Genomic DNA, 24,818 nt, shown 5'->3' with positions numbered 1-24,818 from the left:
TCTTCCAGTGCTGGAACCGACTTTTCCTGCTTTTCTAACACTAGAGAATGATCCAGCAGTGTTCTTGAGTGTTATGTGGGTGATATCTGGAATGACTTTGACGTCATCAGTCACCTTTTCTGGTCTGTTGTCACCACCAAGGCTTCTTAACGTAATGCCTTTTCAACCGAAGACCTTTAGCGCCGTACCTTCATATTCGACGCTGGAGCCACGTTGTTTTTACCTTGCTTTGTGTTTTGAGGTATTGCAGCTGATACCATGGACATGGCCATACCTCTGTGGACAATAGTATCTAGTCATGCAGGGGATCAGGCTCAATAATTCAAGTAGGAGGAGTATGCACAGAGGGGGAGCTGCTATATAGTACATGCTTGCAATCCACCAAGTTACCTGCCCAGGTAGGGCAATATTTCAATTCCCACACACACTTCTCATTCAAGGGATGGTTCATTATCAGTCAGGTGCTTGAGCAAGTCTACTAGTGCCACCCATGCTCTCCCTGTGTCTAGAATTTTTTCATTATCTGTTCTCTGGGCTTTTTGCAATCGAAAAATCCTTTCACAGTAAGCCCGCTTTGTGAATTCTTGCAGCCACCTTGAGACACTAGGTGCACTGGTCGCCTTCCAGTGACTGGTCATTTCTCGTTTAGCCAGGACTAACCTCGGGTCTGAATTTGCTGGTAACTTTATTGCAGGCATTATGAGGGAACCAGTGTGGTAGGCAATATTCTGGGGTCAGTGTGCTGTCTCTTTCCGTTATGTCTCCAACCTACTCTCCCGATACTGCTCTCCAGAACCCCTCCAGGAATGGACACTCCTAGAAGTTATGCAAAAATTCGGCATTTTCTAACTTAAACTGCGGACAGGTTGTTCGGTCCCCAAAATACTCCTTAATCTTGTGCGGGGTGAGATATGCTCTGTGGAGGACGTACATTTGGATTAGCTGGAATCGCGCATTTCTGCAGCACTTCCATGCTCTTTCTACCAGTGCTTCCCATGGCTTCTCCTCTATGGGTATCCCAAGGTCTGTTTCCCATTTAATACGCAGACTCTCCAAGGGACGTCTGATCTCCTGGGTGAGCCGCCTATAGAGGCAAGTGACCGCCTTGATCGTCCCGGCTGCTGATACCACATACTGGCATGGTAAAGAATTTGGCGGTTCCACCATCCCCTTCTTCCAATGCTTACGAATGGCTGCTGTCAGTGCAGCATGTAAGGAAGTCCCACCTAGGAAGTTCGTATCTCTCTAATAAATCATTAAAGGGTAGAATGGTATTGTCCTCCTAGAGGTCTCCGATATTGGAGATCCCTGCCTCTTCCCAGGCCCGTAGTCCCTGCCAGTCTCCCCCATGTGGTAGTGCCTCGCAAACCAGAAGCAGAATCTCGGTGCATATGGGGACCCCCGCTTGGCTCTCTTACTAGCTTGGTTCAAACTTTGGCGCATCGCCCACAGATCTCTCAGAGCCTCCCTCTCGCTCAATGGGAGCTGCAGCAGCACTCGATAGAGCTGTCTTAGATCCGGATCCGTGCCCCCGTGGCCCTCCTCCTGTGCCTGCAAGCATTGAGAATGTGGTCGTAGACACATGACCATGAGATCTGGCTCACCGCCAATCACCTAGCAGGGCCTCTGGTTGTCAGAGCTGATAGCCTGAGTTGGCGTTATCTTGCTGATAACAACTGGACTTTTCTGTTTGAGATATTCCAGGATATCTTCGCCTAGTGGGCACTCCTCATGTGGACTTATTGCCTCCTTAGAAAATGCTCAGTGGCAGCAGTTTTGCGCCCACCAGTGTCCATTTCTGGGACGCTTTTGAGCAGGGTGGAACTTTCAACTGCACTACACACTCCTCCCCCATACCATTGATTCTTCGGGTTCTGAGGAAGATTTGCCCAACAGGGCCAAAGTAATTCTCATTGCTCCAGATCAGCCGAGGAGGGTGTGGTACACGGACCTTCTGTGCTTCTCCATGTGTCCCCTGCTTCACCTCCCATTCAGTGCGGGCCTTGTCTCCCACTCAGAAAGACAGGTTCCCCCGCCTTCCTCAATCTCTGAGGCCTCCACCTACATGCGTTGAGATAGAGAGGAAACAAATGAGCTCCTTTGAGCTGCCATCAGAGGTGGTAGAAGTCCTCTTATCTACTCCTCGCTCCTCCACTAAGTCTGCTTATTCTAGCAGATGTAGCAAATTTGCTGCATAGTGTGTGGACAATAGCGTTGATCCCTTGCAGGCCAACCTGTCCAGAGTGCTGCAATATGCGTTTTCCCTTGCTCAGAAGATGTGCTGCTGGCACTGTAAAGGGTTATGTGGCCGCCTTGTCTGCATTCCTCTGTCTGCTAGATCAGCTGTCCCTGTTTAAGTCTCCGGTTGTCATGTTATCTTAAGACCTGATTAATCTTTTTCCTCCCACTTTCTTGATGATTCCTCAATAGAACCTGAATCTAATTATCACGTTTTTGATGGGTACTCAGTTTGAGTTTCTTCACAGTTGTACCCTTCGTATGTTGACCCTCAAGACTGTTTTTGGTTGCATAGTGTCTCCCAGGAGGGTCCACAAGTTGCAGCCCTTACCTGCCGCACTCCCTTTCACTACTTTCTTTCCAGAACAGTTGGTGTGACGTACCAGTGCTGCTTTTTACCTAAGGGGGTCTTCCCTTCCACCTTGCTCAATTCATCACTTTTCCGACCTTCTCTCTTCCCTCTTATCCCACAAAAGAGGAGGAACGGTTGCATCGGTTGGACATTAGGCGGGCGGTTAACTACTACCTGGACCCCACTAAGTAATACTGGTTGAATGACCATCGCTTTGTTGGCTACTGTGGTGCCAAAAGGGGTACAGTAAAGTACTCCAAAGTGGTGGGTCATCCTCTGCATTAAGACCTGCTATACCTTGTCCGAAAAGAAGCTGCTGGAGGGGCATCTGTGCCAATTCCACACTGGAGCCACGTCTACCACTTCTGTGCTTTGTGCTCACACGAGGTGTCCAAATGCGGAAAACTGTAATGCGGTGAAGTGGGCTTTCTCACACACTTTTGCAAAACACCTCGGTCTAGAATAGGAGGTGCTTAGGGATTAACACTTTGCCAGGTCTGTCATGAAAGATTTCCTGGTTTAATCATCCATCAACTGTCCTGGGCTGGCTATTGCTGTGACATTTGTACTACAGGTGAGGAATCTGCAGTAGAAGTGTCTAGCAGAAGAAAAAGTTACTTGTCTGTGTTAACTATATTTCTGGCGCATTCTCTTATGTACCTGCAGATTCCCCACCGACCTGTCTGCCTTCCCATTTGATGGAGGATTCATAGGGAAAGTTAACGAGATCTCGTCTTGCATTGTTTTGTTACTGCAGTCTTTAATCTGTCAATCTAATCTCTTGTCTTGAAGGCTTGGAGATAATACAGGGTAACTGACTTTGGTTTGTCGGGTTGGGCGCTTTATGACCTTGGTGGTGTCGGATGTCGCTTCCGGCGCCAACTGAGTCCATCGCCCTCCACCAGAGACCTCATTGCTTTGAAGTTTCTGGGTCTAGTCTGACGCCTAGGGTATGTCCTGCAGGTAGATAGTGTTCTCCTGAAAGTATGTTTTCGTTATGGCTGCTAGACGATCAGACTTATCAACTACTGCATAAAGAGGGGTATAAATATGCAATATATCTGCTGCCAATGTCTCATTATGCGTTCTACTATCTCTGCCAGCACCCTGGCATTGCATGATGTTGGGCGATATGGCAGGCATTCAAAGCATTCTTTTAACAAAATGGAACCCAGCTAGAGATGATATTGTTATGCACAAATCTTACACCAGTGAAGATGAACCTCACTTTCCAATGGTAAAAAAAAGCAGCATCGGCACCATTTGTTTGGCTAATTTTTGGCAGTTGTACGCCCAATAACAGGTTTTTAAGTGGAGTCACTGATTTCTATGGGCAGTTTTGTTTTTGCAGTAGGGACAATCCGATGCCAATTGGTTTATGTCTTCTGTTATTTTCTCTGGAATTGCTGTAGAGAAAGTTCATCTCATCCCTTTTTTTTCTACCAGCATACCTCTCCTTTTTTTGCTTCGAGATCCTCCCAGCATGGCAATATATGAACATGACATTTGATAGTTGCATGGTAGTGGAATACAGCAATGTGTTTACATATTGTGAACATCGTGTCTGTTTGATAGTCTATTCACATTTTGTCTTCTTCTTTTGCAGCCACCAACAGCAAAAATGCATGCCATCATTGAACGGACTGCAAAATTTGTTTGCCTGCAAGGAGCGCAATTCGAAATCATGCTGAAAACCAAGCAAGCACGGAATTCTCAATTTGATTTTCTCCGATTTGACCACTACCTATATCCGTACTATAAGCACATTGTAAAAGCAATGAAGGAAGGACGCTACACTTCGTACTTGGTAAAAAAAGAGGAAGAGAAAAAAAGTAAGGCTTGTTCCAGAGTTTTATTCTGGTTGCAGTACACCTGCTTCTTTCTGTTTTATGTCCTGGGAGATGTCATATATCTGTATTTTTAGTGCTGTGGTTAAATCTTGGCCTACCCCATTTTTAGGAAGCATTTCTCGATTTAGAATATGTAAAAATGAACCACGTTCACATGATTTGAAACGGACTACTGGTTGTGATTGGTGCAAGTGGTTTAATGGCAGAACCACTGTGTGACACTTCTGTCTGAGCTCATAAGGGCGCTTTACCATGTGTGGTGTCTAACTGGGTGTGCCGTAGGATTTTGCTGTTTAGTTTTTCGTTCGCTAAGGGTGACAGTAGCTCTTTGCCAAGTGGGTTCTCTTGTGATGAATTTCTCTGTCACCCGTATGACTTTGGTGCTGTGTAGTGTCGCAAAGACATGGTGCATGCTGGTAATGCATCTTCTTGGATCTATGAGTGTTCATTGTGTAAAGTGTGGTTTGTTCTCTTGCCTCGTCTCACATTGCCAGCTTTATGGATTTGGTGTTGTGCTTAGTTTTTGAGAGTGTAAAATGGTCTGGCTAATGCCTCTGCTGTAGCTAGTGATTTTGGGTTCTGCTGCGGCTTTGATTTTTCTGTATGGTATTTTGATGTTTCTGCAGGTTGACATATTACCGTAGTTATTTTAAAGATGGAGAGCATTGAAGTATCTTAAGCAGACTGGATACCAGGGTTGTTTGTGAACAGCACTTCCTAGCAAACATATAGTTTTATTTATTTTTATTTGAAGATGTCCTGTTTCGCAGCAGGGGTGACTTTAACAATTTAGTTTGGGTCTCAGCCATTGGCCAACAGTGGGGAAAGTGCCCCTCGTGGTGCATCTCATCCTCCCCCCCCCCCCCCCCCCCCCAGCGCTAATTCTCACAGGAGAGGTGTAGTTGGAAATAGGAGACTCTCCCCATTCCAAAGGTACCTCTGCCCGGTGGTGGACCTAGTACCCGCAACAGGAATAGATCAAACCAAGGTCAATGGGAGCTCATGCATGGGGACTAGTGCTCTGAATATAACTTACTGGCTGGAGTCTGTAAAGTCCTTTTGCGCTGACCACTGCATGCTTGTTCTTCTTGCATTGTAGTCTAAAGGCGTATGGCACTGTTGCCGTTCCCTCCCATGGTTTGCTAACCTTCGTGTAGCCAGCTAGGCCATGTGGAAGTTCATGCAGATACTGTTAATATGTCCAGTGCTATTTGGGGTGTGGAGACTCCTTTAACCGCATGCGTGCGGCGGCTATTTTCGCGCTGCGCAGCTTTTTTAAAAAAGCAGCGTTACATGACGAGCTGAGCTCGTCATCAGCGTGCGAGCGGCACAACTCATGACGAGCTCAGCTCGTCATGAGCGCCGAAGGGGTTAAATGTGGTTTATCTCACCAGAGATGTTCTGTTCTTTTTGCAGAGCACCTAGATCCTGCACTGCATGCTTGGCATGTTTATCCGAGGAGATGGTGATCCATTGAGATTCCCAGTTGATGAACCCCCTCTTATCGAAATTGGAATGGCTATTAGCTGTAAAATGTGTATTTATACAGTTCCTCCTGTCTCCGGTAATCAGTGTACAATACTGACATGCTAGAGGCCCAATTCCTTGAGATTACAATTTATTTTCAAAATTGCCCCTTTTTAGGTTTCGCCTGTCGAAAGCTGCGCACTGCGAAGCTTTTCGCGCAGGCGAAATCTTATGTCTACAGTATGTGTGTGTTGTCCCGCCCCTCTGTTCCATTGGCTAGCTCCATAAATGGAGGCTAGCAATTGGAACAGAGATCTGTCTGTCAATGCCGGAGCAGATTCGTGGGCGTTCCCGAGAATTTTAGGCTTTTGCCCACGTCATGCGGCGGTGTTTTTTTTTTTTTTTTTTTTTTTTTTTAAAGCTTTGTTTTCGCTATTTTGGAAGTGTTTGCAGGGGTAGGTTGTGCGATGTCCCGCTGTCCGTTCCCGCCCCCCCTCCCGCTGTCCGTGTGCCCGTTCCTGCCCCCCCTTCCCACTGTCAGTGCGCCCGTTCCTGCCCCCCTCCCGCTGTCCGTGTGCCCGTTCCCGCCCCCACTCCCGCTGTCCGTTACCGCCCCCACTCCCGCTGTCCGTTACCGCCCCCACTCCCGCTGTCCGTTACCGCCCCCACTCCCGCTGTCCGTTACCGCCCCCACTCCCGCTGTCCGTTCCCGCCCCCACTCCTGCTGTCCGTGTGCCCGTAGGTGCTCGTTTTTTCCTGTCAGTTGTTGTAAAGTCACGCCGTAATTTTTCACCCTTCTTCCCCCCTGCTCCCTTTGTAGCCCTTCATGCGTCCATCACGCACTTGACTCCTGTATTCGCCTACCTTCCATTTTACCCCTTCATTCGTCCATCACCCACTTTACTCCTGTATTCGTCCACCTTCCATTTTACCCCTTCCTACTTCAAACTCCCACTTTAACCCATGTCCCACTTTACCCCTTCATGCGCCCATCACCCACTTTACTCCTGTATTCGTCCACCTTCCATTTGACCCCTTCCTTTCCGCCAACTCCAAGCTCCCGGTTTACCTTTCAACCCCCCCCCCCCTTGTGTTTTACAAGCAGCTGTGCGTTCCAGACGTCCGAAATTGATGTACAGGTTATGACGTACTCCTACGTGTGCCCTCGCGCCCGTGTGTCTATATAGCTTTGTTTTGCAGACGCCGCTACTTTTCCTAGCTCTGTCAGAGGCGAAAAGCGCCTCCTAACACTGAAGTTCCAAGCACTGCAGCAGCTGTGACTCGTGCACCCTCACATCTGTCTGCTTCCATCACCTCGGCGAGCTGGCGCGGTCACCTCTGTAGTAAGTGGGTAATCGACTGAAACCCACAAGTGCCAGGGCTCTCGCCAGGAGGCAGCTTACACCAGCCCATTTCAATTGTTAGTGCTGCCTAAAACAGAATCAACGATTAACCATAAAAGTGGGTAGAGGATGTAGCGTAAAGGCCAGAGCTGCTCAGCTGGGGAACCAGGTTCGAGTCTTGGCTTCGACTCAATGTCCTATTATTCTGGGCAAATCACTTTATCTTCCCGCGCCTCCCTCAAATGAATGTGTCCTCAACTGATGCTCATTTTTAGCGCAGGAGTTGATTACGTGCCCGGCTCAAATTAAGGGCTGCCTGTAGCTATAGTTGCAGTGGTAATGTAACGCCATGGCTATAGTCTTCCTCCTCTAATCAGAGAGGGACCCCAACAACCAAAGGGGTAGGGTTTCCAAAAGACAATATTTCAAATATAATGTCCCCTTTGGACTAATCATAAACAGGCAGAAAAGACTTGCAACTATACCACACGCTAATCAGTTCATACATACAATTTGAGCAGCAACGAAGATGATGCAAAAATAGTCAAAAATTATAAAAATATACACAATTTATTATAACATTAAAAGAATTTTCAAAATAAAAGGAATGATCAATATATCCTATTACAGTACATACAGGTAATAATCACACAGTGGGAATGAAGCATAAAAACGTTTCAATTAAAAAAAGAAATAGAATGGGATTACTGTCGTCCGACTTAAGTCAATCAACCTCCAAACTCGTATAAGTATCTTTAAGATGGAGACGTTGTAAAGGTCAATGACTTAGGGTATCCCAATTCACAAGAGCATCGACGCGTTTCGGTTTTGGCAACTTGGTTTACAAGCCAGCACCTTCATCAGGATTAAAAATTATAAATTCCCACAATATATGGAATATCTCATTGTTTTGCTATTACCGGGCATTCCTAAGTTCCTCCGATACTTGATCTCGCGTTAGATGATCAATTGGCGCACCTCACATTGCAGACGCCCGTTGAGACTTTGAAATGCTTTCGGTCTCACAGCGGTTTGCTGGGGTTATATTGTAGACCCTTTTTTTTTTTTAGGTCTAAATAGCGTTGTAGTTGCACGTAGGATTACGTTGCAATGTAGAGCTTTTCATGTCCTATAAAGCTCTCACCGGGAAGCGAGACCGCCCGCAGTCTGCTCACGAATAGCTTGAGACACAGAACCCTAACCCCAAATCCACCCACAGCCTTTCGCTTCCTTCAGTCCTCTCTCCACCCATTGCTGCACCCAGAACTAACCCCCTACTATAAACCCTCCCTTCCGAACCCTGAACTCCGCCGACAGCTGCTCCTTCCCCCAACCATTAGTTCCCCTTCCCTTCAGTCTAGTGTCAGTTTGTCTCGCGATTCATAGTCTGCGGATTGTTTGTGCCCCCTTGCAAAATCCTTTTTGTTGCTTCTGTTTGGATTTATGAATGCTCATTGTTGGTGACCTGAAAACAAGTTCGTAATATTTGAAACGTTTGTGTGGAACATTAAATTGCAGTAAGCGGCATGGGCAACCTTCTTAGCAAAGAAGTTAAAAGTACAAAATATTCATCTTGAAGTGTCTTCGTGCTGGTGACCACCTCATTATTTCCGATTTGCAAAACTGTTCAATTTCTCTACTCATCAGAGTTAGTCCCTAATGAAAATCTGTAAGATAGCAGTGTTAAGCACGTGATAACAAACTGGGCATTTATATTTACTGCCGGTTTCTTAGACTGCTGTCCACAAGTGGGAAGATTTTGAGGAAGGTTGTCACTCCAAGGCAGGAGATAGCGAAGTATTCTCCCATATTAAGGCAGTACACGGTGCAGCCTAGACCTGTGCTTAAGCAGTCTAACATGGTGGCCATCAGTTTGTGGCTACTATTTGAGATCTTTACCCTGAGAGTCCAAATTCAGATTTTGGATCGTGGTCCATTACGTGAGGTATCTACAATTGTCATTGTTTCAGTAGTCAGGTTTTCAGATATAACTTTCCAGAACCTCAGTTGACTTCCAAATACCACTGAACTGAAGGGGTGGTGGTTTTCTGTTATTGTTTGCACTCACCAGCGTAAACACTGAAATAGTTTCCTGGATATCTCTTGAGAAAGTATCCCCTGCAAACACTTTTTAGGTCTCGCCTGGCATTGCAGCGCGAAAGCGATGTCGCCAGCGAGATCTATTGTCAGCTACTTGCCTCAGAAGTGGGACAGACCGGGGCACGCGCAGGGCTTTTGGCGATTGGGGTCTGTGGATGCGCATGTACAGCCACGCGGCGTGCGCATCTCCTGTCCTGCTTCCCAGGCAAGTCCGCATGCAGTTTCACTTTCCATTCCCCGTCGGCTCCACGCACACGTATTTCGGAGACACATATTGAGTCTTTCTTCCCACGACACCCTGATCAGACGCGGATGTCAGGGGCTTTCACTGTTATTACTTTACCCACCCCTAACCTGTGATAACTATAAATAATTCTGTACAAACCTCCCCGCCCCCCACACTTGTGCTCCAACGGAGGAGAGATCAGAGCCTTTCCCGTCAGTCTTTTTCAAGGAGTCCTGCCCTTGATTTTCCATGGGGTCGGTACTCACTTCGGCCGTGCTCCACTGCTTCTCGGAAAAGCGGAGCATGCTGGAAAGCAAGCCCGCGGCCTGCTCAGGGTATATGCTGAGAGGCCAATCCCGGAGAGACACGTCAGCCCGTCCCCAAGAACACGCTGCTTATGCCCGTCCCGAGTGCAAAGTCCACCCCGCCAAGATCCCGCCCACCATCTTCCCAACTCTGTAAAGGGGGCAGCCCCAAAACGTGGAAACTCCTCACATGGGTCAACCCAGCTGCCTGTTTATGTCCTTGCATCCAGACAAGTGACAAGAAGATGTTCGTGTCATTTTGGGTTTGCATGATGTGTCAACCTCATGCTGTAAATCAGTCATGTGAGCCATTTAGCGTTCAAGTAACTGCTGTAATAGTGCTTACAGGTGTAACCTGCTCTTCAGAGAACACTGCTTGTTTCAAAGATTTCACATGAGCAGCTCACAAATGAGTTGCAAGTCTGTCATCGGCATCACCTGTGAAGCAGATCGCACAGACAAGACCCACCATCACACACACACCGCTCTCATGTACCCGCGCACACTACATATCAACCAACATACATACACACACCCACTCAGTCAGACTGCATGCCTCACCCCACCGCATACTGCTTGTCCCCCCCCACACACACACTGCATTCCTACATGTATGCCCACTAAATGACTCACTACACGCACACGATCCATACCGACACACACACACCCACGCACAGACCCACTCCCACACAGGCACACCCTCCAGTTGATACTGGTACGAGATAGCGAGTAACTAGTGGGTTGGAGCAGGGGCTCTGATCCTATGGGAGTTTTGGTGCATTTATGGGAGAGAGTTGTGCCCGGGGAACGTATCTAAATGCACTGTACCCGGCTCTCTAGCTGTCACTGCTCCCAGCGGCCTAGACTCTTGGTGAACACCAAGAAGTCTGCACCGGCCTTCCTGGCACTGCCGGTGGCGGCGTGACCCAAGCGGGACCCTGGAGTTCAGTTTGAGAGCTAACATTTTTTTGACCGCTTACAGAACAATGGATTATACAAAACCAAAAGTTCAGTGTATTTTGCTGTTTGATTATATATAGCTCCTAAACTGCCAATAGGCGGCTTTGAGGCCCTGACAGTACGGTAGTGAGAGAACTGGATGTAGCTCATAGTATTGATACATAAACGCTCGGCATGCATTGCACAGAGATACGAAGTCCTGGGGCTGCAGGTTTTCTGCTTTCACCCATCTACTAAAGCAGGACTTTAAGTGGGATGAAAAAAGGGGGGGGATCTCTCAAAGGGGCGTAGCCAATGTAATTAAGGGCGTGGCTTAAAAACACGTAAGAAAAAATCTGTGCTTATCATAGTGTGCCGCACAACTTGTATTTTGCTGTTTCTGTCATTGTATCCAGATATATGATCAACAAGTAATATCATACCTACAACAAGTCAGGACTATTGGCTTTGTTAATGGTTGTTAGTTGCATAGGATAAATAAGCAGCAACTGTGGCTTGTATATAATATTGAAAAAGCCTCCATTTAAAGCCCTGGTGACAGCACAACAATGTCGCTGCTCCTAAGTTTAAACAAGCATTTGCAATGCAATAGGTCTCGCATTTACGCGAGTTTGAGCTATTGACATTGCAAATAAAAATGCCTTCTATTTTTGTATTTAAAACATAAATAAAAGGCATTGTCATTTACAATGCCAACAGCTTAAACTTGCGTAAATGCGAGATCTATTGCATTGCAAATGCTTGTTCAAGACTGAAGTTGCGAGGATGTAGTTTGTCCTGGGCAGAGCTCGCAATTAAGCTTCCTCATTGTGAGCAAAAGCGTAATATTTTTTTAAAAGAGAAAGCAGCGTTACTTGAAAGTCAGACATTGTCAGTCAAGACAAAACGCCTGTCAAAAACCTGGTTGGGTGTGTCAAATTGATGGCAAAAAGTCTCATTGAAGTGGCGCTGCCCTGGGTAATAAGATTTTTTCTAAGCAGAATCTCGGAATTCTGAAGCTTAAAAGTAGGTTATCCTCTGAGCAAGTATCCATGCTGCTTCCGCTAGTGGAAAGTTTGACCACTTCTTGCAGGATTAAAAGAAAGAAAATCCTGCTGGTGAACTTGATTTTGAGTACAACTTTTGGGATGGCCTTCTAGACCGAGGGTAACTTTTGTTATAAATCTCCTAACAGAATTGAGAAAGACGACATTCATGGTTTCTGTGCACTTTAGAAATGGTTGAAAACAGTGTGTGTACCCCTATATTTCAAATATATTATTTTGTTCCCTAGGACCGGTGTTCAAAGGAGAAGTGGATGAGGATGAGGATGAAGATGACGAGGAATATGATGATTATCTTCACCCTAGCCTTTCTGGATCCAAGAAGTGCAGCAGGCTTGAAGAACTTATAAAGGTACTCTAGATGGTTCTCCGGAAAGCCCATTGTGAGGCCTTCACGTTGTGATGGTGTCACATGGAGTCCTAGTCCAGCTGAGGTGTATTTAGGTATTGGTCAGTGCTTGCTGTGCAGGTCTATTGGAGGGATGCCGTAATCGCACTAGATTCAGAAAAGGGGGTGGTGATGAACAGAGTGTCTGAATTAAGCAGACCACTCTTACCCAGTCCAAAGATCAGGGCTTGATCCATCACCGTTATTTATCTCACTGCCCCATCCCAGCTCAGAACCTGGCTATATGCAAATTAGTCTGTCCCTGGCCCAGTGCATCATGGGAACAGGGCAGACCAAACTACCAAGCCAATTCTTCACCAGAAAGGAGACAAGCTACCGGGGACCGGTTTCTGGCATTTCAGCCTCTTCGGCCCGGCTTGCTTGAATCCTGATGGAGCAGTGAGAAAGGGACTCATGTCTGAGTATACCCTGCCACACCTATAGTGGCCAAAAACGATTCAGAAAAGGGGGTGGTGATGAACAGAGTGTCTGAATTAAGCAGACCACTCTTACCCAGTCCAAAGATCAGGGCTTGATCCATCACCGTTATTTATCTCACTGCCCCATCCCAGCTCAGAACCTGGCTATATGCAAATTAGTCTGTCCCTGGCCCAGTGCATCATGGGAACAGGGCAGACCAAACTACCAAGCCAATTCTTCACCAGAAAGGAGACAAGCTACCGGGGACCGGTTTCTGGCATTTCAGCCTCTTCGGCCCGGCTTGCTTGAATCCTGATGGAGCAGTGAGAAAGGGACTCATGTCTGAGTATACCCTGCCACACCTATAGTGGCCAAAAACGATTCAGAAAAGGGGGTGGTGATGAACAGAGTGTCTGAATTAAGCAGACCACTCTTACCCAGTCCAAAGATCAGGGCTTGATCCATCACCGTTATTTATCTCACTGCCCCATCCCAGCTCAGAACCTGGCTATATGCAAATTAGTCTGTCCCTGGCCCAGTGCATCATGGGAACAGGGCAGACCAAACTACCAAGCCAATTCTTCACCAGAAAGGAGACAAGCTACCGGGGACCGGTTTCTGGCATTTCAGCCTCTTCGGCCCGGCTTGCTTGAATCCTGATGGAGCAGTGAGAAAGGGACTCATGTCTGAGTATACCCTGCCACACCTATAGTGGCCAAAAACGGTGTTGGATCTAGCCCTGATCTCTTGACTGGGTGAGAGTACTCTGCTTAATTCAGAGACTCTGTCCATCACCACCCCTTGTTGTAAATAATTTTGTCCACCCCAAGCGTGGAAGGGTATACTCAGATGTGAGTCCCTTGCTCATTGCACCATCAGGATTCAAGCAAGCCGGGCCGAAGACGCCTGAAATGGCAGAAACCGGTCCCCGGAAGCTTGTTTCCTTCCCAGTGTAAGAATTGGCTTTTGTAGTCTGGTCTGCCCTGTTCCCATGATGCACTGGGCCAGGGACAGACTAATTTGCATACAGCCAGGTTCTGAAACTGGGATGGTGCAATGAGCTAAAAAACGGTGTTGGATCTAGCCCTGATCTCTTGACTGGGTGAGAGTACTCTGCTTAATTCAGAGACTCTGTCCATCACCACCCCTTGTTGTAAATAATTTTGTCCACCCCAAGCGTGGAAGGGTATACTCAGATGTGAGTCCCTTGCTCATTGCACCATCAGGATTCAAGCAAGCCGGGCCGAAGACGCCTGAAATGGCAGAAACCGGTCCCCGGAAGCTTGTTTCCTTCCCAGTGTAAGAATTGGCTTTTGTAGTCTGGTCTGCCCTGTTCCCATGATGCACTGGGCCAGGGACAGACTAATTTGCATACAGCCAGGTTCTGAAACTGGGATGGTGCAATGAGCTAAAAAACGGTGTTGGATCTAGCCCTGATCTCTTGACTGGGTGAGAGTACTCTGCTTAATTCAGAGACTCTGTCCATCACCACCCCTTGTTGTAAATAATTTTGTCCACCCTAAGCGTGGAAGGGTATACTCAGATGTGAGTCCCTTGCTCATTGCACCATCAGGATTCAAGCAAGCCGGGCCGAAGACGCCTGAAATGGCAGAAACCGGTCCCCGGAAGCTTGTTTCCTTCCCAGTGTAAGAATTGGCTTTTGTAGTCTGGTCTGCCCTGTTCCCATGATGCACTGGGCCAGGGACAGACTAATTTGCATACAGCCAGGTTCTGAAACTGGGATGGTGCAATGAGCTAAAAAACGGTGTTGGATCTAGCCCTGATCTCTTGACTGGGTGAGAGTACTCTGCTTAATTCAGAGACTCTGTCCATCACCACCCCTTGTTGTAAATAATTTTGTCCACCCTAAGCGTGGAAGGGTATACTCAGATGTGAGTCCCTTGCTCATTGCACCATCAGGATTCAAGCAAGCCGGGCCGAAGACGCCTGAAATGGCAGAAACCGGTCCCCGGAAGCTTGTTTCCTTCCCAGTGTAAGAATTGGCTTTTGTAGTCTGGTCTGCCCTGTTCCCATGATGCACTGGGCCAGGGACAGACTAATTTGCATACAGCCAGGTTCTGAAACTGGGATGGTGCAATGAGCTAAAAAACGGTGTTGGATCTAGCCCTGATCTCTTGACTGGGTGAGAGTACTCTGCTTAATTCAGAGACTCTGTCCATCACCACCCCTTGTTGTAAATAATTTTGTCCACCCTAAGCGTGGAAGGGTATACTCAGATGTGAGTCCCTTGCTCATTGCACCATCAGGATTCAAGCAAGCCGGGCCGAAGACGCCTGAAATGGCAGAAACCGGTCCCCGGAAGCTTGTTTCCTTCCCAGTGTAAGAATTGGCTTTTGTAGTCTGGTCTGCCCTGTTCCCATGATGCACTGGGCCAGGGACAGACTAATTTGCATACAGCCAGGTTCTGAAACTGGGATGGTGCAATGAGCTAAAAAACGGTGTTGGATCTAGCCCTGATCTCTTGACTGGGTGAGAGTACTCTGCTTAATTCAGAGACTCTGTCCATCACCACCCCTTGTTGTAAATAATTTTGTCCACCCTAAGCGTGGAAGGGTATACTCAGATGTGAGTCCCTTGCTCATTGCACCATCAGGATTCAAGCAAGCCGGGCCGAAGACGCCTGAAATGGCAGAAACCGGTCCCCGGAAGCTTGTTTCCTTCCCAGTGTAAGAATTGGCTTTTGTAGTCTGGTCTGCCCTGTTCCCATGATGCACTGGGCCAGGGACAGACTAATTTGCATACAGCCAGGTTCTGAAACTGGGATGGTGCAATGAGCTAAAAAACGGTGTTGGATCTAGCCCTGATCTCTTGACTGGGTGAGAGTACTCTGCTTAATTCAGAGACTCTGTCCATCACCACCCCTTGTTGTAAATAATTTTGTCCACCCTAAGCGTGGAAGGGTATACTCAGATGTGAGTCCCTTGCTCATTGCACCATCAGGATTCAAGCAAGCCGGGCCGAAGACGCCTGAAATGGCAGAAACCGGTCCCCGGAAGCTTGTTTCCTTCCCAGTGTAAGAATTGGCTTTTGTAGTCTGGTCTGCCCTGTTCCCATGATGCACTGGGCCAGGGACAGACTAATTTGCATACAGCCAGGTTCTGAAACTGGGATGGTGCAATGAGCTAAAAAACGGTGTTGGATCTAGCCCTGATCTCTTGACTGGGTGAGAGTACTCTGCTTAATTCAGAGACTCTGTCCATCACCACCCCTTGTTGTAAATAATTTTGTCCACCCTAAGCGTGGAAGGGTATACTCAGATGTGAGTCCCTTGCTCATTGCACCATCAGGATTCAAGCAAGCCGGGCCGAAGACGCCTGAAATGGCAGAAACCGGTCCCCGGAAGCTTGTTTCCTTCCCAGTGTAAGAATTGGCTTTTGTAGTCTGGTCTGCCCTGTTCCCATGATGCACTGGGCCAGGGACAGACTAATTTGCATACAGCCAGGTTCTGAAACTGGGATGGTGCAATGAGCTCAAAAACGGTGTTGGATCTAGCCCTGATCTCTTGACTGGGTGAGAGTACTCTGCTTAATTCAGAGACTCTGTCCATCACCACCCCTTGTTGTAAATAATTTTGTCCACCCTAAGCGTGGAAGGGTATACTCAGATGTGAGTCCCTTGCTCATTGCACCATCAGGATTCAAGCAAGCCGGGCCGAAGACGCCTGAAATGGCAGAAACCGGTCCCCGGAAGCTTGTTTCCTTCCCAGTGTAAGAATTGGCTTTTGTAGTCTGGTCTGCCCTGTTCCCATGATGCACTGGGCCAGGGACAGACTAATTTGCATACAGCCAGGTTCTGAAACTGGGATGGATGGTGCAATGAGCTAAAAAACGGTGTTGGATCTAGCCCTGATCTCTTGACTGGGTGAGAGTACTCTGCTTAATTCAGAGACTCTGTCCATCACCACCCCTTGTTGTAAATAATTTTGTCCACCCTAAGCGTGGAAGGGTATACTCAGATGTGAGTCCCTTGCTCATTGCACCATCAGGATTCAAGCAAGCCGGGCCGAAGACGCCTGAAATGGCAGAAACCGGTCCCCGGAAGCTTGTTTCCTTCCCAGTGTAAGAATTGGCTTTTGTAGTCTGGTCTGCCCTGTTCCCATGATGCACTGGGCCAGGGACAGACTAATTTGCATACAGCCAGGTTCTGAAACTGGGATGGTGCAATGAGCTAAAAAACGGTGTTGGATCTAGCCCTGATCTCTTGACTGGGTGAGAGTACTCTGCTTAATTCAGAGACTCTGTCCATCACCACCCCTTGTTGTAAGTAATCGCACTAGAAGCAGTATGTCTTTTCAGAAAACTGACCTGTCCTTACTTATCTTATCTGTGGTTTTATTTTTATTTGGATTGCATTGGCTGCCTTAAGTGATGCAGAGTATTTATTTTTGGCTTCATGTAGGTCGAGTTGGACTCAATTGGGTGACAGCACGTGAATACAGGATACAGCTATAATTTGATTCCTTACAATTGCTCATATTTTGTTAAGGAATTGATGTGCACTTGCGGATTAATTTTTTTGTCTGGAAGGAGTCCCAGGAACTCGTACGCTCACCAAAGGACGAGGGATTGTCCAATGGATTCTGCAGAATGGTGAATCATTTGGGAGGAAAAATCTGCAGAAATTCTGTTGTGTACGGATTTTGTATGAGGTGATGGAGGATCATCCAAGACTGATTGTTTTTTTTTGCTCGTTTATTTGTAGACCATCTGGGTCACACTGCTGCCTCTTGTGTGTCTGCGGTGGGGTTGTTGTAGATAACTGAGTAGCATCAAGCATAGAAGTTGTAGTTTCCTGTTTTATAGTAGAGATCGAAGAGGTTTCATGTAGAACTTGAGGAGAGTTGGAGATAGTACGGGGTCTTAAGGGACTCCTTGGAGAGGCAGTTATTTGAGAAGGGGATTTGGGGTTTCTGTTTTGGCGTACGTTGTCCAGGTACAAAGTGAACTAGTTTATGACTGTTGCACTGTCCCTTTCAATCCAATTTAGTCTTTGAGAATTCTTTGTAGATAAGGATGTTAACAGTCCATGGTGTATCATAGGTGCCATGTTCCCCAATACTAGAAAAATGGTCTTTGACCACCAGCCCGGCTGAGAAATCGAGCAATTATCATGACTCAGTGTACAGGTGTGTGTGTGTGTGTGTGTGTGTGTGTGTGTGTGTGTATGTGTACAGGTATGCATGTGTGTGTGTACAGGTTGTGTGTGTGTGTACACGGGTGTGTGTGTCTATAGGTGTGTTTGTACACGGGTGTATGTGTCTACAGGTGTCTCTCTCTACAGGTGTGTATATGTGTACAGACACAGCACAATGAACTACCTCAAGACCTAAATTCTTTTCAATGGATTTAATCCACCTACATTACGTGAGCATCCCAACCACATGAGTAAACCACCTGCACAGTCTAATGAAAATAGTAAAAATATATTTTTTATTTCATTCCTTTTATCAAAAATATTTTTCATTGATTATACATGTTTGTAATTACTTATTTTCATTTTCAACATAAATTCAAAATACAAAAATCAACACAGCACAATGAATGCAACTAATTGACGAACCCAGGTAGAGAAAAACAATACAGTTTCACAACAACCATTCAAAACCAACTCTCACACACCCAGACAAACCATCACATTCTTAACATATCTGGGGAACACAACTACAGAGTGGTGACGAGGTTGGAAAGACCAAAGACAACAACTGCAAAGATGCAGGATGGTCTCAAAACAATGGTCGACATGGTTCGGTGGCTGAGAGTTGCGATGCCACCTTCATCAGGACCTGCCGGATATACTGCCCTAACGAGGGCCACTCCACCTGGGAACAAACTACCACCTACAAAGATATAAAAAGAATTGAAAACAGAATGCCCATTGTCTATGTAGGAACAATTACAATACAAAGGACCCCATTCACTATCTAAGGAACAATATTTATTGCTTTGACGTTATGTGCACAGAAGTACACAGGATATATCCATGCCAACATAAAACAAACCACTTTGCCCCTACCTACTTAGGGCTATAGTGGAGAACAGTGTGAAAACACCCAGTGTAATTAAAAAACAATACAAACAAGCATACTTGTGTGTAACCAAACAAGAATAAAGTTAAAATAATATCCATCTTTCACACTCCACACCCCCCAAAAAAAGGCAATGTCCTGAGCATACTTACCACAAAAACAGTTCCAAGTGTCCTATATTTCACTACTGACTGCGGTGTATAGATAATTGGTCTGAGGGTCGGATGCTTCTGAACAAGTAGATAGCAAGCACCACTATCAAAATCCTGTACGGGACAAGATAAACATTAAACCAATTACACCATTAGGATGGAAAAACCGGATGCTACAAGCTAACCCTCCATGTTACACTGGTGTCAACAGCAGGACCACATAATATACCTGTAGTCCAGCATTATGCTATCCCATTCCATCAATTTGACTGCCTAACAATCACCTGATATAGGCTTTCAATAATAGGCATATGAGAGTGAGCATCTCACCTGAGACCATTCGGAACTGTATCGTACTTTTGCTATTTCTAGTAGTCACTCCCAAGCCAAGGATAATACTCCTACATTCAAACCATACAAAAATGAAAAAGAAAAAAACAACATTCAAAATCTGACCAAGCGCGTGCCTTTGGTAGGCCTAAAGAAGCTATAGTGATAAACGTAACTCACTAACCTAGAAAAAGTCTTCAGCAGGAATCTAAATAACAACCGTCCATCGATGTATAAAGATTCTCATGCGTGGGGCACCAATATTCACAAAGAAAGCCGAGTAATGCAAGGAGCCGGAGGAATTAATAGACATGGGGTCAGCTCATGATATAAAGAAAAAGAAACCCTAGTAAAGTGTATATTATGTCATAAAAAACAATAAAGAAAGAAACCTAGTAGATCTTCTAGCTGTATACATCAAGCTACCTCAATTCTCAGTCATAAAAACATAGTTCTTAACACTAGGCAAAGGGTATTAAAATCACAATTGTTGCAGGTTAATCACAGCAGTATACTATTCACCTAGATCGCCCCCAAATCCTCCAACGTATCGCCTGCTTTAAAATGTTGCCAGTTGTCTAAGTTTACACTGCGAAGAATGATGCAAAACAAAAAAGCTTATTACACATAGCACAAAATAGAGTATAATGTGAAGCAAATGCACTCTGTGTTTGAGCTGCATATGCAGCTACTGATATCCATAGATCCCAACTGCACTTAAATGGACTGTAGCTTTTAAAATAACCCACAGGCCCGATATATATCAGTGCCGAACCTCTGTGCTTCCCGTTGGGTGCTCCCTTACCTTTTAACTGTGCAAGCGACCGGCATGACTAACGGCACATCTAATCTTCACGGCGACCTCCGCAAAGAATGACGAAGCGGATAGTCCGATATAAATAACCAAGAACCACGCGCATTTTAATTGATGAAGGATTAACACCTGAGCTCGCAGGCGCAAGAGTGAAAGAAGGACTAAAGTTCCAAAGACCTGTTAGCGCCATATTATAAATAGGAAAACGAACTAGTTCTTTACGTGACTGCCACCCATAGAAATCGATGAGGGACTACGGATGCAGGGATATCAACGCCATAATGAAATGGTAAAGAGTGAAAACAACAAACTCCAGCTATGTGCAAAGTACCCTATACAAAAGATAGCACATCAGCACTGCTCCAGAATCGTACTAAATGGCACAAAATAAGTGCATCTGTTGGGTATAAAAGATCCCACAAATTAAAATCTAGCCACATCAATTAACAACGGAAAAGTGTCAATAATGTTTCAATGCCATAGTTAAATATAGTCGCCATAAAAAGAAAAAAGGAAATTAACAAAAACACGCTAAGGTAAAAAATACGTAGCCTTCCTTAACATGCCCAAGTCTAACATAGCTCGTATCTAGAAGAACCCACTCCAACACTCAATTATTTAGATTGGGGTTCAGCATACAATATTATTGTTTCCAAACTATACAAGATCTACATAGCTTGACCAGTAACAACCATACTTCATAGGGACAGACCAGCAAGGGAACGAATAACTCCTTAGTGGCTCACCTGCAAAAACACATGAATGAAGAGCACAATACTAAACACCTCTCACCTAACTTCACAATGGGAAAATGCTCTCTACAGGGTAGTTACAGAACCAAGAAAGACTGGCTAATGCACCTGCTCACATGACTAAGCCTGAGAAGTGGAAAGGAAACATAAGTAGACAAATTACCAGGGCTGGGTCACATGCCATTGAATATCTTCATTGAGCCCTTGTTTCACACTATTGAGGGTGAAAATCCAGGTTTCCCTTCCTTTTCTTAGCACCTCAATAGGGAATCCTGCTGTGTGTGTGTGTACGTACAGGTGTGTGTACGTACAGGTGTGTGTGTGTGTGTATGTATCTACAGGTGTGTGTGTCTACAGGTGTGAGTGTGTGTGTGTGCGTGTGCGCACAGGGGTGTGTGCAGGTGTGTGTGTACGTGTGTGTGTACAGGTGTGTGTACAGATGTGTGTGCGCGTACAAATGTGTGTGCGCGCGTGTACAGATGTGTGTGTATACAGGTGTAGGTGTGTGTGTGTACAGGTGTGTGTGTATTTATATATTTCAATGTGCATAGTGGTCAGCTTCCAAGTATTGCTACAAAAGTTGAGACCGATTCGAAAAGCTATTGTTTTCGGTGCCATTAAGCAATATTGTGTTGTTTTGTTGTCCGACCCTGACCACCATACTTGCATACGAGTCACTTTACCTTGTGTTTCTTCCAGCCTTTAAATGTAATGGATCCCGATCATCCTTTAGCCGCCCTTGTTCGCAAAGCTCAGTCTGAGAGGAATAATGCGGCTCAGCTGTTGGCCGACACTGCTGCAGCGCAACAAGCAGCGGATAAGGCTGAAGCCCAACAAGTGGCAGATAAGGCTGAAGCCCAGCAGCTGGCTGACAATGCTGCAGCCGAGCAGCAGGCTGACAGTGAAGCAGCACAGGCCGAGGCTGTCAAGTTTTCTGCAGAGAGTAAGTACACTGATTATTTAAGATCTTTCTTGGTACCAGAAACTGTTTGGTTAGTAGTTGAATATTGATCTGATTATAACTTGTGAATGGAATTTAGACTTTCTGAAACTCACTCTTTGTTGTTGAAAATTGATAATGCTATGATGAATGATGGTCGCGTGTTGTTGTGTGCATCTGCACTATGGGTTACATGCTATGTGCCATTTAATGTGAAGGAATATTTTGATATGTTTAAAATGTATGTTCAATGAATTCATACTTCTTTGTGCAATTGTTGTGATTTAGTTTTTAGTATGCTTTGACAAGTGTATCTTGTTGTTCTGTGCATGACTGCAGTATTTTGCTAAGCCTTGTAGAGACTTGTGCGAGTGAGCTGTGTGGCTTTTCATTGTTTTTGTTTGTAGGGCTGCTTTGCTAACAAGAGTTTGGTTATGTTATCAGGACTTGTCAACTGAGTTCAACCAGGGAGCTTTGCAGTGCTTTACACATACTCTGCAGTGCTCTCAGGTATTCAGTGCCTCTGGAGGGGGTGTAGAATTCATTATGATGCTTTCCCCTTTTCATGCAGCTTTTCTTCGATCATCCGTCATTCGATGTTTCCCTTTGTGATTTGGTACTTCTGTTGAGTGGGAAAGGGTCCTTAATGAGGAGAACTGGAATTTCTCTTGTGTATTGAAGTTGGCAGTTTGAAGCCCGTATCTAGAAGCCTGCGTTTGCCCTCACAGAGATTAGCTGCCCAAGACAGCAGCATGAGACCCTGTAATGATGTGAACGGTCCCTAGCCTTGAATCAAACGGAACAAGCCTTTCAGTTAAAGTGCTCCTGGGCTTTCAGGCAAACCCATTCCTTTATTGATTTCTTCTGTTAGCTTTTCTTTTAAAATTCTACAAAAACAGCCTCAATACAGATGGAAAGACTGAAGGGCAATGTTTGATAACATTTCCTTTTTCTTGTATCCAATGTTTCTACCGCGTAATGCCCCTGAACACTTTTGTTTGGAGTTACTATTCACTTATGTTTGTCCTAACTCATTTTGTTCATAAAACATGGCATTGTTTTTCAGTGGACTTCAACATCAATGGCTAATGTTTGTGTGCATATGTGGTACCATTGTCGGGGTTTTCAGGCCTGTATTGAGGCTTTTCCTTTAGTTACAAAATAGAATGTTAACAATTGAAATGCGCTTTGAATGGCGTTAACGTCTTCCATCTTTATTGGGGCAGTACTTCTTTGCTGACACAGGACGTCTTAGTTTCCAAAGCATATGAAGTGATGTTTCTTCAGGCTGCAACACTGAACCTGGTATGCCGGTTTATCTTCTTTTTTTTTTTTTTTTTTTTTTTTAGTACATTATCCTTCTTGCAGATGTACATGTGGTGCTTAAAGAAAGATTATATATAATTTACATACTGGTGGTAGCCAGTAGGTAGTTAGTTCCATAGGAAGAGCACTTTTTTAGGTCTCGCCTGGCGTTGCAGCGCACATTCGCCACTCGCTCTGTGAGGGCTTCTTAGAATCAATACAGTTTCCGAAGTGGTGTTTCGGCTCCGCTCGTTATTTTGGTTGGTTCGTGTCATAAGTTATGCTAAACTGTGTCTTTTGATTGTAACGGAGGCTTTAGTCCCTCCTGGTTACCGCCCTGTCCTCCTTTAGCCCCGCCCACCCAGACTGGATCCTTTACTGGCGGCGTGATACGGTCTCGTTTAATTCGGGGGGTGATCACTTTCTTTTTGTCATTCCGGCTGCACACACTGGTGCGCAGCAGTGCTCCCTGGCGGCCATGTTTTGTGGACTTGGGAAAGTCTACATTATTTTCTGCAAACTCCCATCCACCCTCTTTTTTATAGTAAGACCTGCCTTCCTCCCTCTCACCAGTGAAACGGACGGCTCCTCCCCGCACCAAAGTCTCTTCTCTGAGCTCTGCTGGGCCTCACACACGCCGGCTTCTCTCAGTCTTAGTGCCATGGTCCCTGGAGCCTCCCCTCCGGCTGCTGCTCCTCGCCCTGTGAATGGTGTTTGTGTTCAACAAGCCGCAGCAATCAGAACCCATACATTGGTCCATAACGAGAAGAAAGGCTGCCTATGTGTTGCGGACGATAAACAATACAAATCTTATCTTTACATTGCATTGGAAATTGTAACCTAGGATGGATGATGACCCAACACTAATACTAAGATTGTAGGGAATGTGAATTTTGCCCGTGCGCCACCCAGCTGAGGACATAGTTAAAAGGGAAGGCTGACTTTTCTAGATGCGGTACAAAAGGGGGTGGTAATGGACGGAGCATCTGAACCAATCAAACACTCACACCCAGTCAAAAGATCTGGGTTTAATCCATCACCGTTCTTTAGCCCACCCTGCCACCCCAGTTCAGACCTGGCTATATGCAAATCAGTCTGACCCTGTGCCTCATGGGAACAGTCCAGCCCGAACTGCCAAGCCATGCCTTCCCTGGAGCTTCCGAGGACCGGTTTCTGGCATTGCAGCCGTCTTCAGCCCCTTTTGTACCGACTTTTGTAGATGAGTATGGTGTAATCAGTGAATGCCCGCAAGCGACTTGATAGCCGGGTTTCTTGCACATGCGCAGAGAGCGGTAGACCCCGCTGGGTGTTGAAGCTGCAGCTGAGAGAGACACCGTCCATCTGTCATGTCCGGCCAAGGGGGCTCGGGCCCGAGTATCCTGAACTACTTCGGGGTAGAGGATGTCTACCGTTCTGGATACTGCAGTAGCGAGACCGGGTACATGTCCCACGGAAATAGGAGGGAAGAGATGGTGGGTATTGAGATGCTCTGTCATGCCAACTAGGAATTGGCACTGTTTTTTTCTTTCTGCTAGCTGAAAGGCTCCAATGTCCAGTCATGTTAGATATGAGGTAGTAGATGACAACTTTCAGGTATGGCCTAGATCTTTGTGGCCAGTACAGAAAAACTGCAGTCCAACGTATTTGTGCAAGTTGTCACCTACTGTTCAAGCAAACATTAATAAATATTACCTTCAAATTGAATTGCACTGTGGAATTGGGAGTACTTACGGAATTGCCGTGGTAAGGCTATTCCACGGAGAGCCTCCTGCATCTCCCTAGAGTAT

General features: G+C 46.0%; 1 protein-coding gene across 5 annotated transcripts in view; it reads left to right on the top strand.

Annotated features, from left to right (window-relative positions):
• The window catches only part of SFSWAP (splicing factor SWAP), a 579,257-nt gene that overhangs the window by 18,299 nt on the left and 536,140 nt on the right, over positions 1-24,818 (top strand). For all 5 annotated transcript variants that reach the window (XM_078667992.1, XM_078667991.1, XM_078667989.1 and 2 more), the window contains exons 5-7: positions 4,197-4,422; positions 12,115-12,236; positions 21,486-21,729. In XM_078667992.1, the coding sequence (XP_078524118.1) occupies positions 4,197-4,422; positions 12,115-12,236; positions 21,486-21,729 (592 nt within the window). The remainder of the gene's footprint in view (positions 1-4,196; positions 4,423-12,114; positions 12,237-21,485; positions 21,730-24,818) is intronic.

This window comes from Lissotriton helveticus, chromosome 11, assembly GCF_964261635.1.
Source record: "Lissotriton helveticus chromosome 11, aLisHel1.1, whole genome shotgun sequence".
NCBI lineage: Eukaryota > Metazoa > Chordata > Amphibia > Caudata > Salamandridae > Lissotriton > Lissotriton helveticus.
This window is presented reverse-complemented; position numbering and strand designations above follow the sequence as displayed.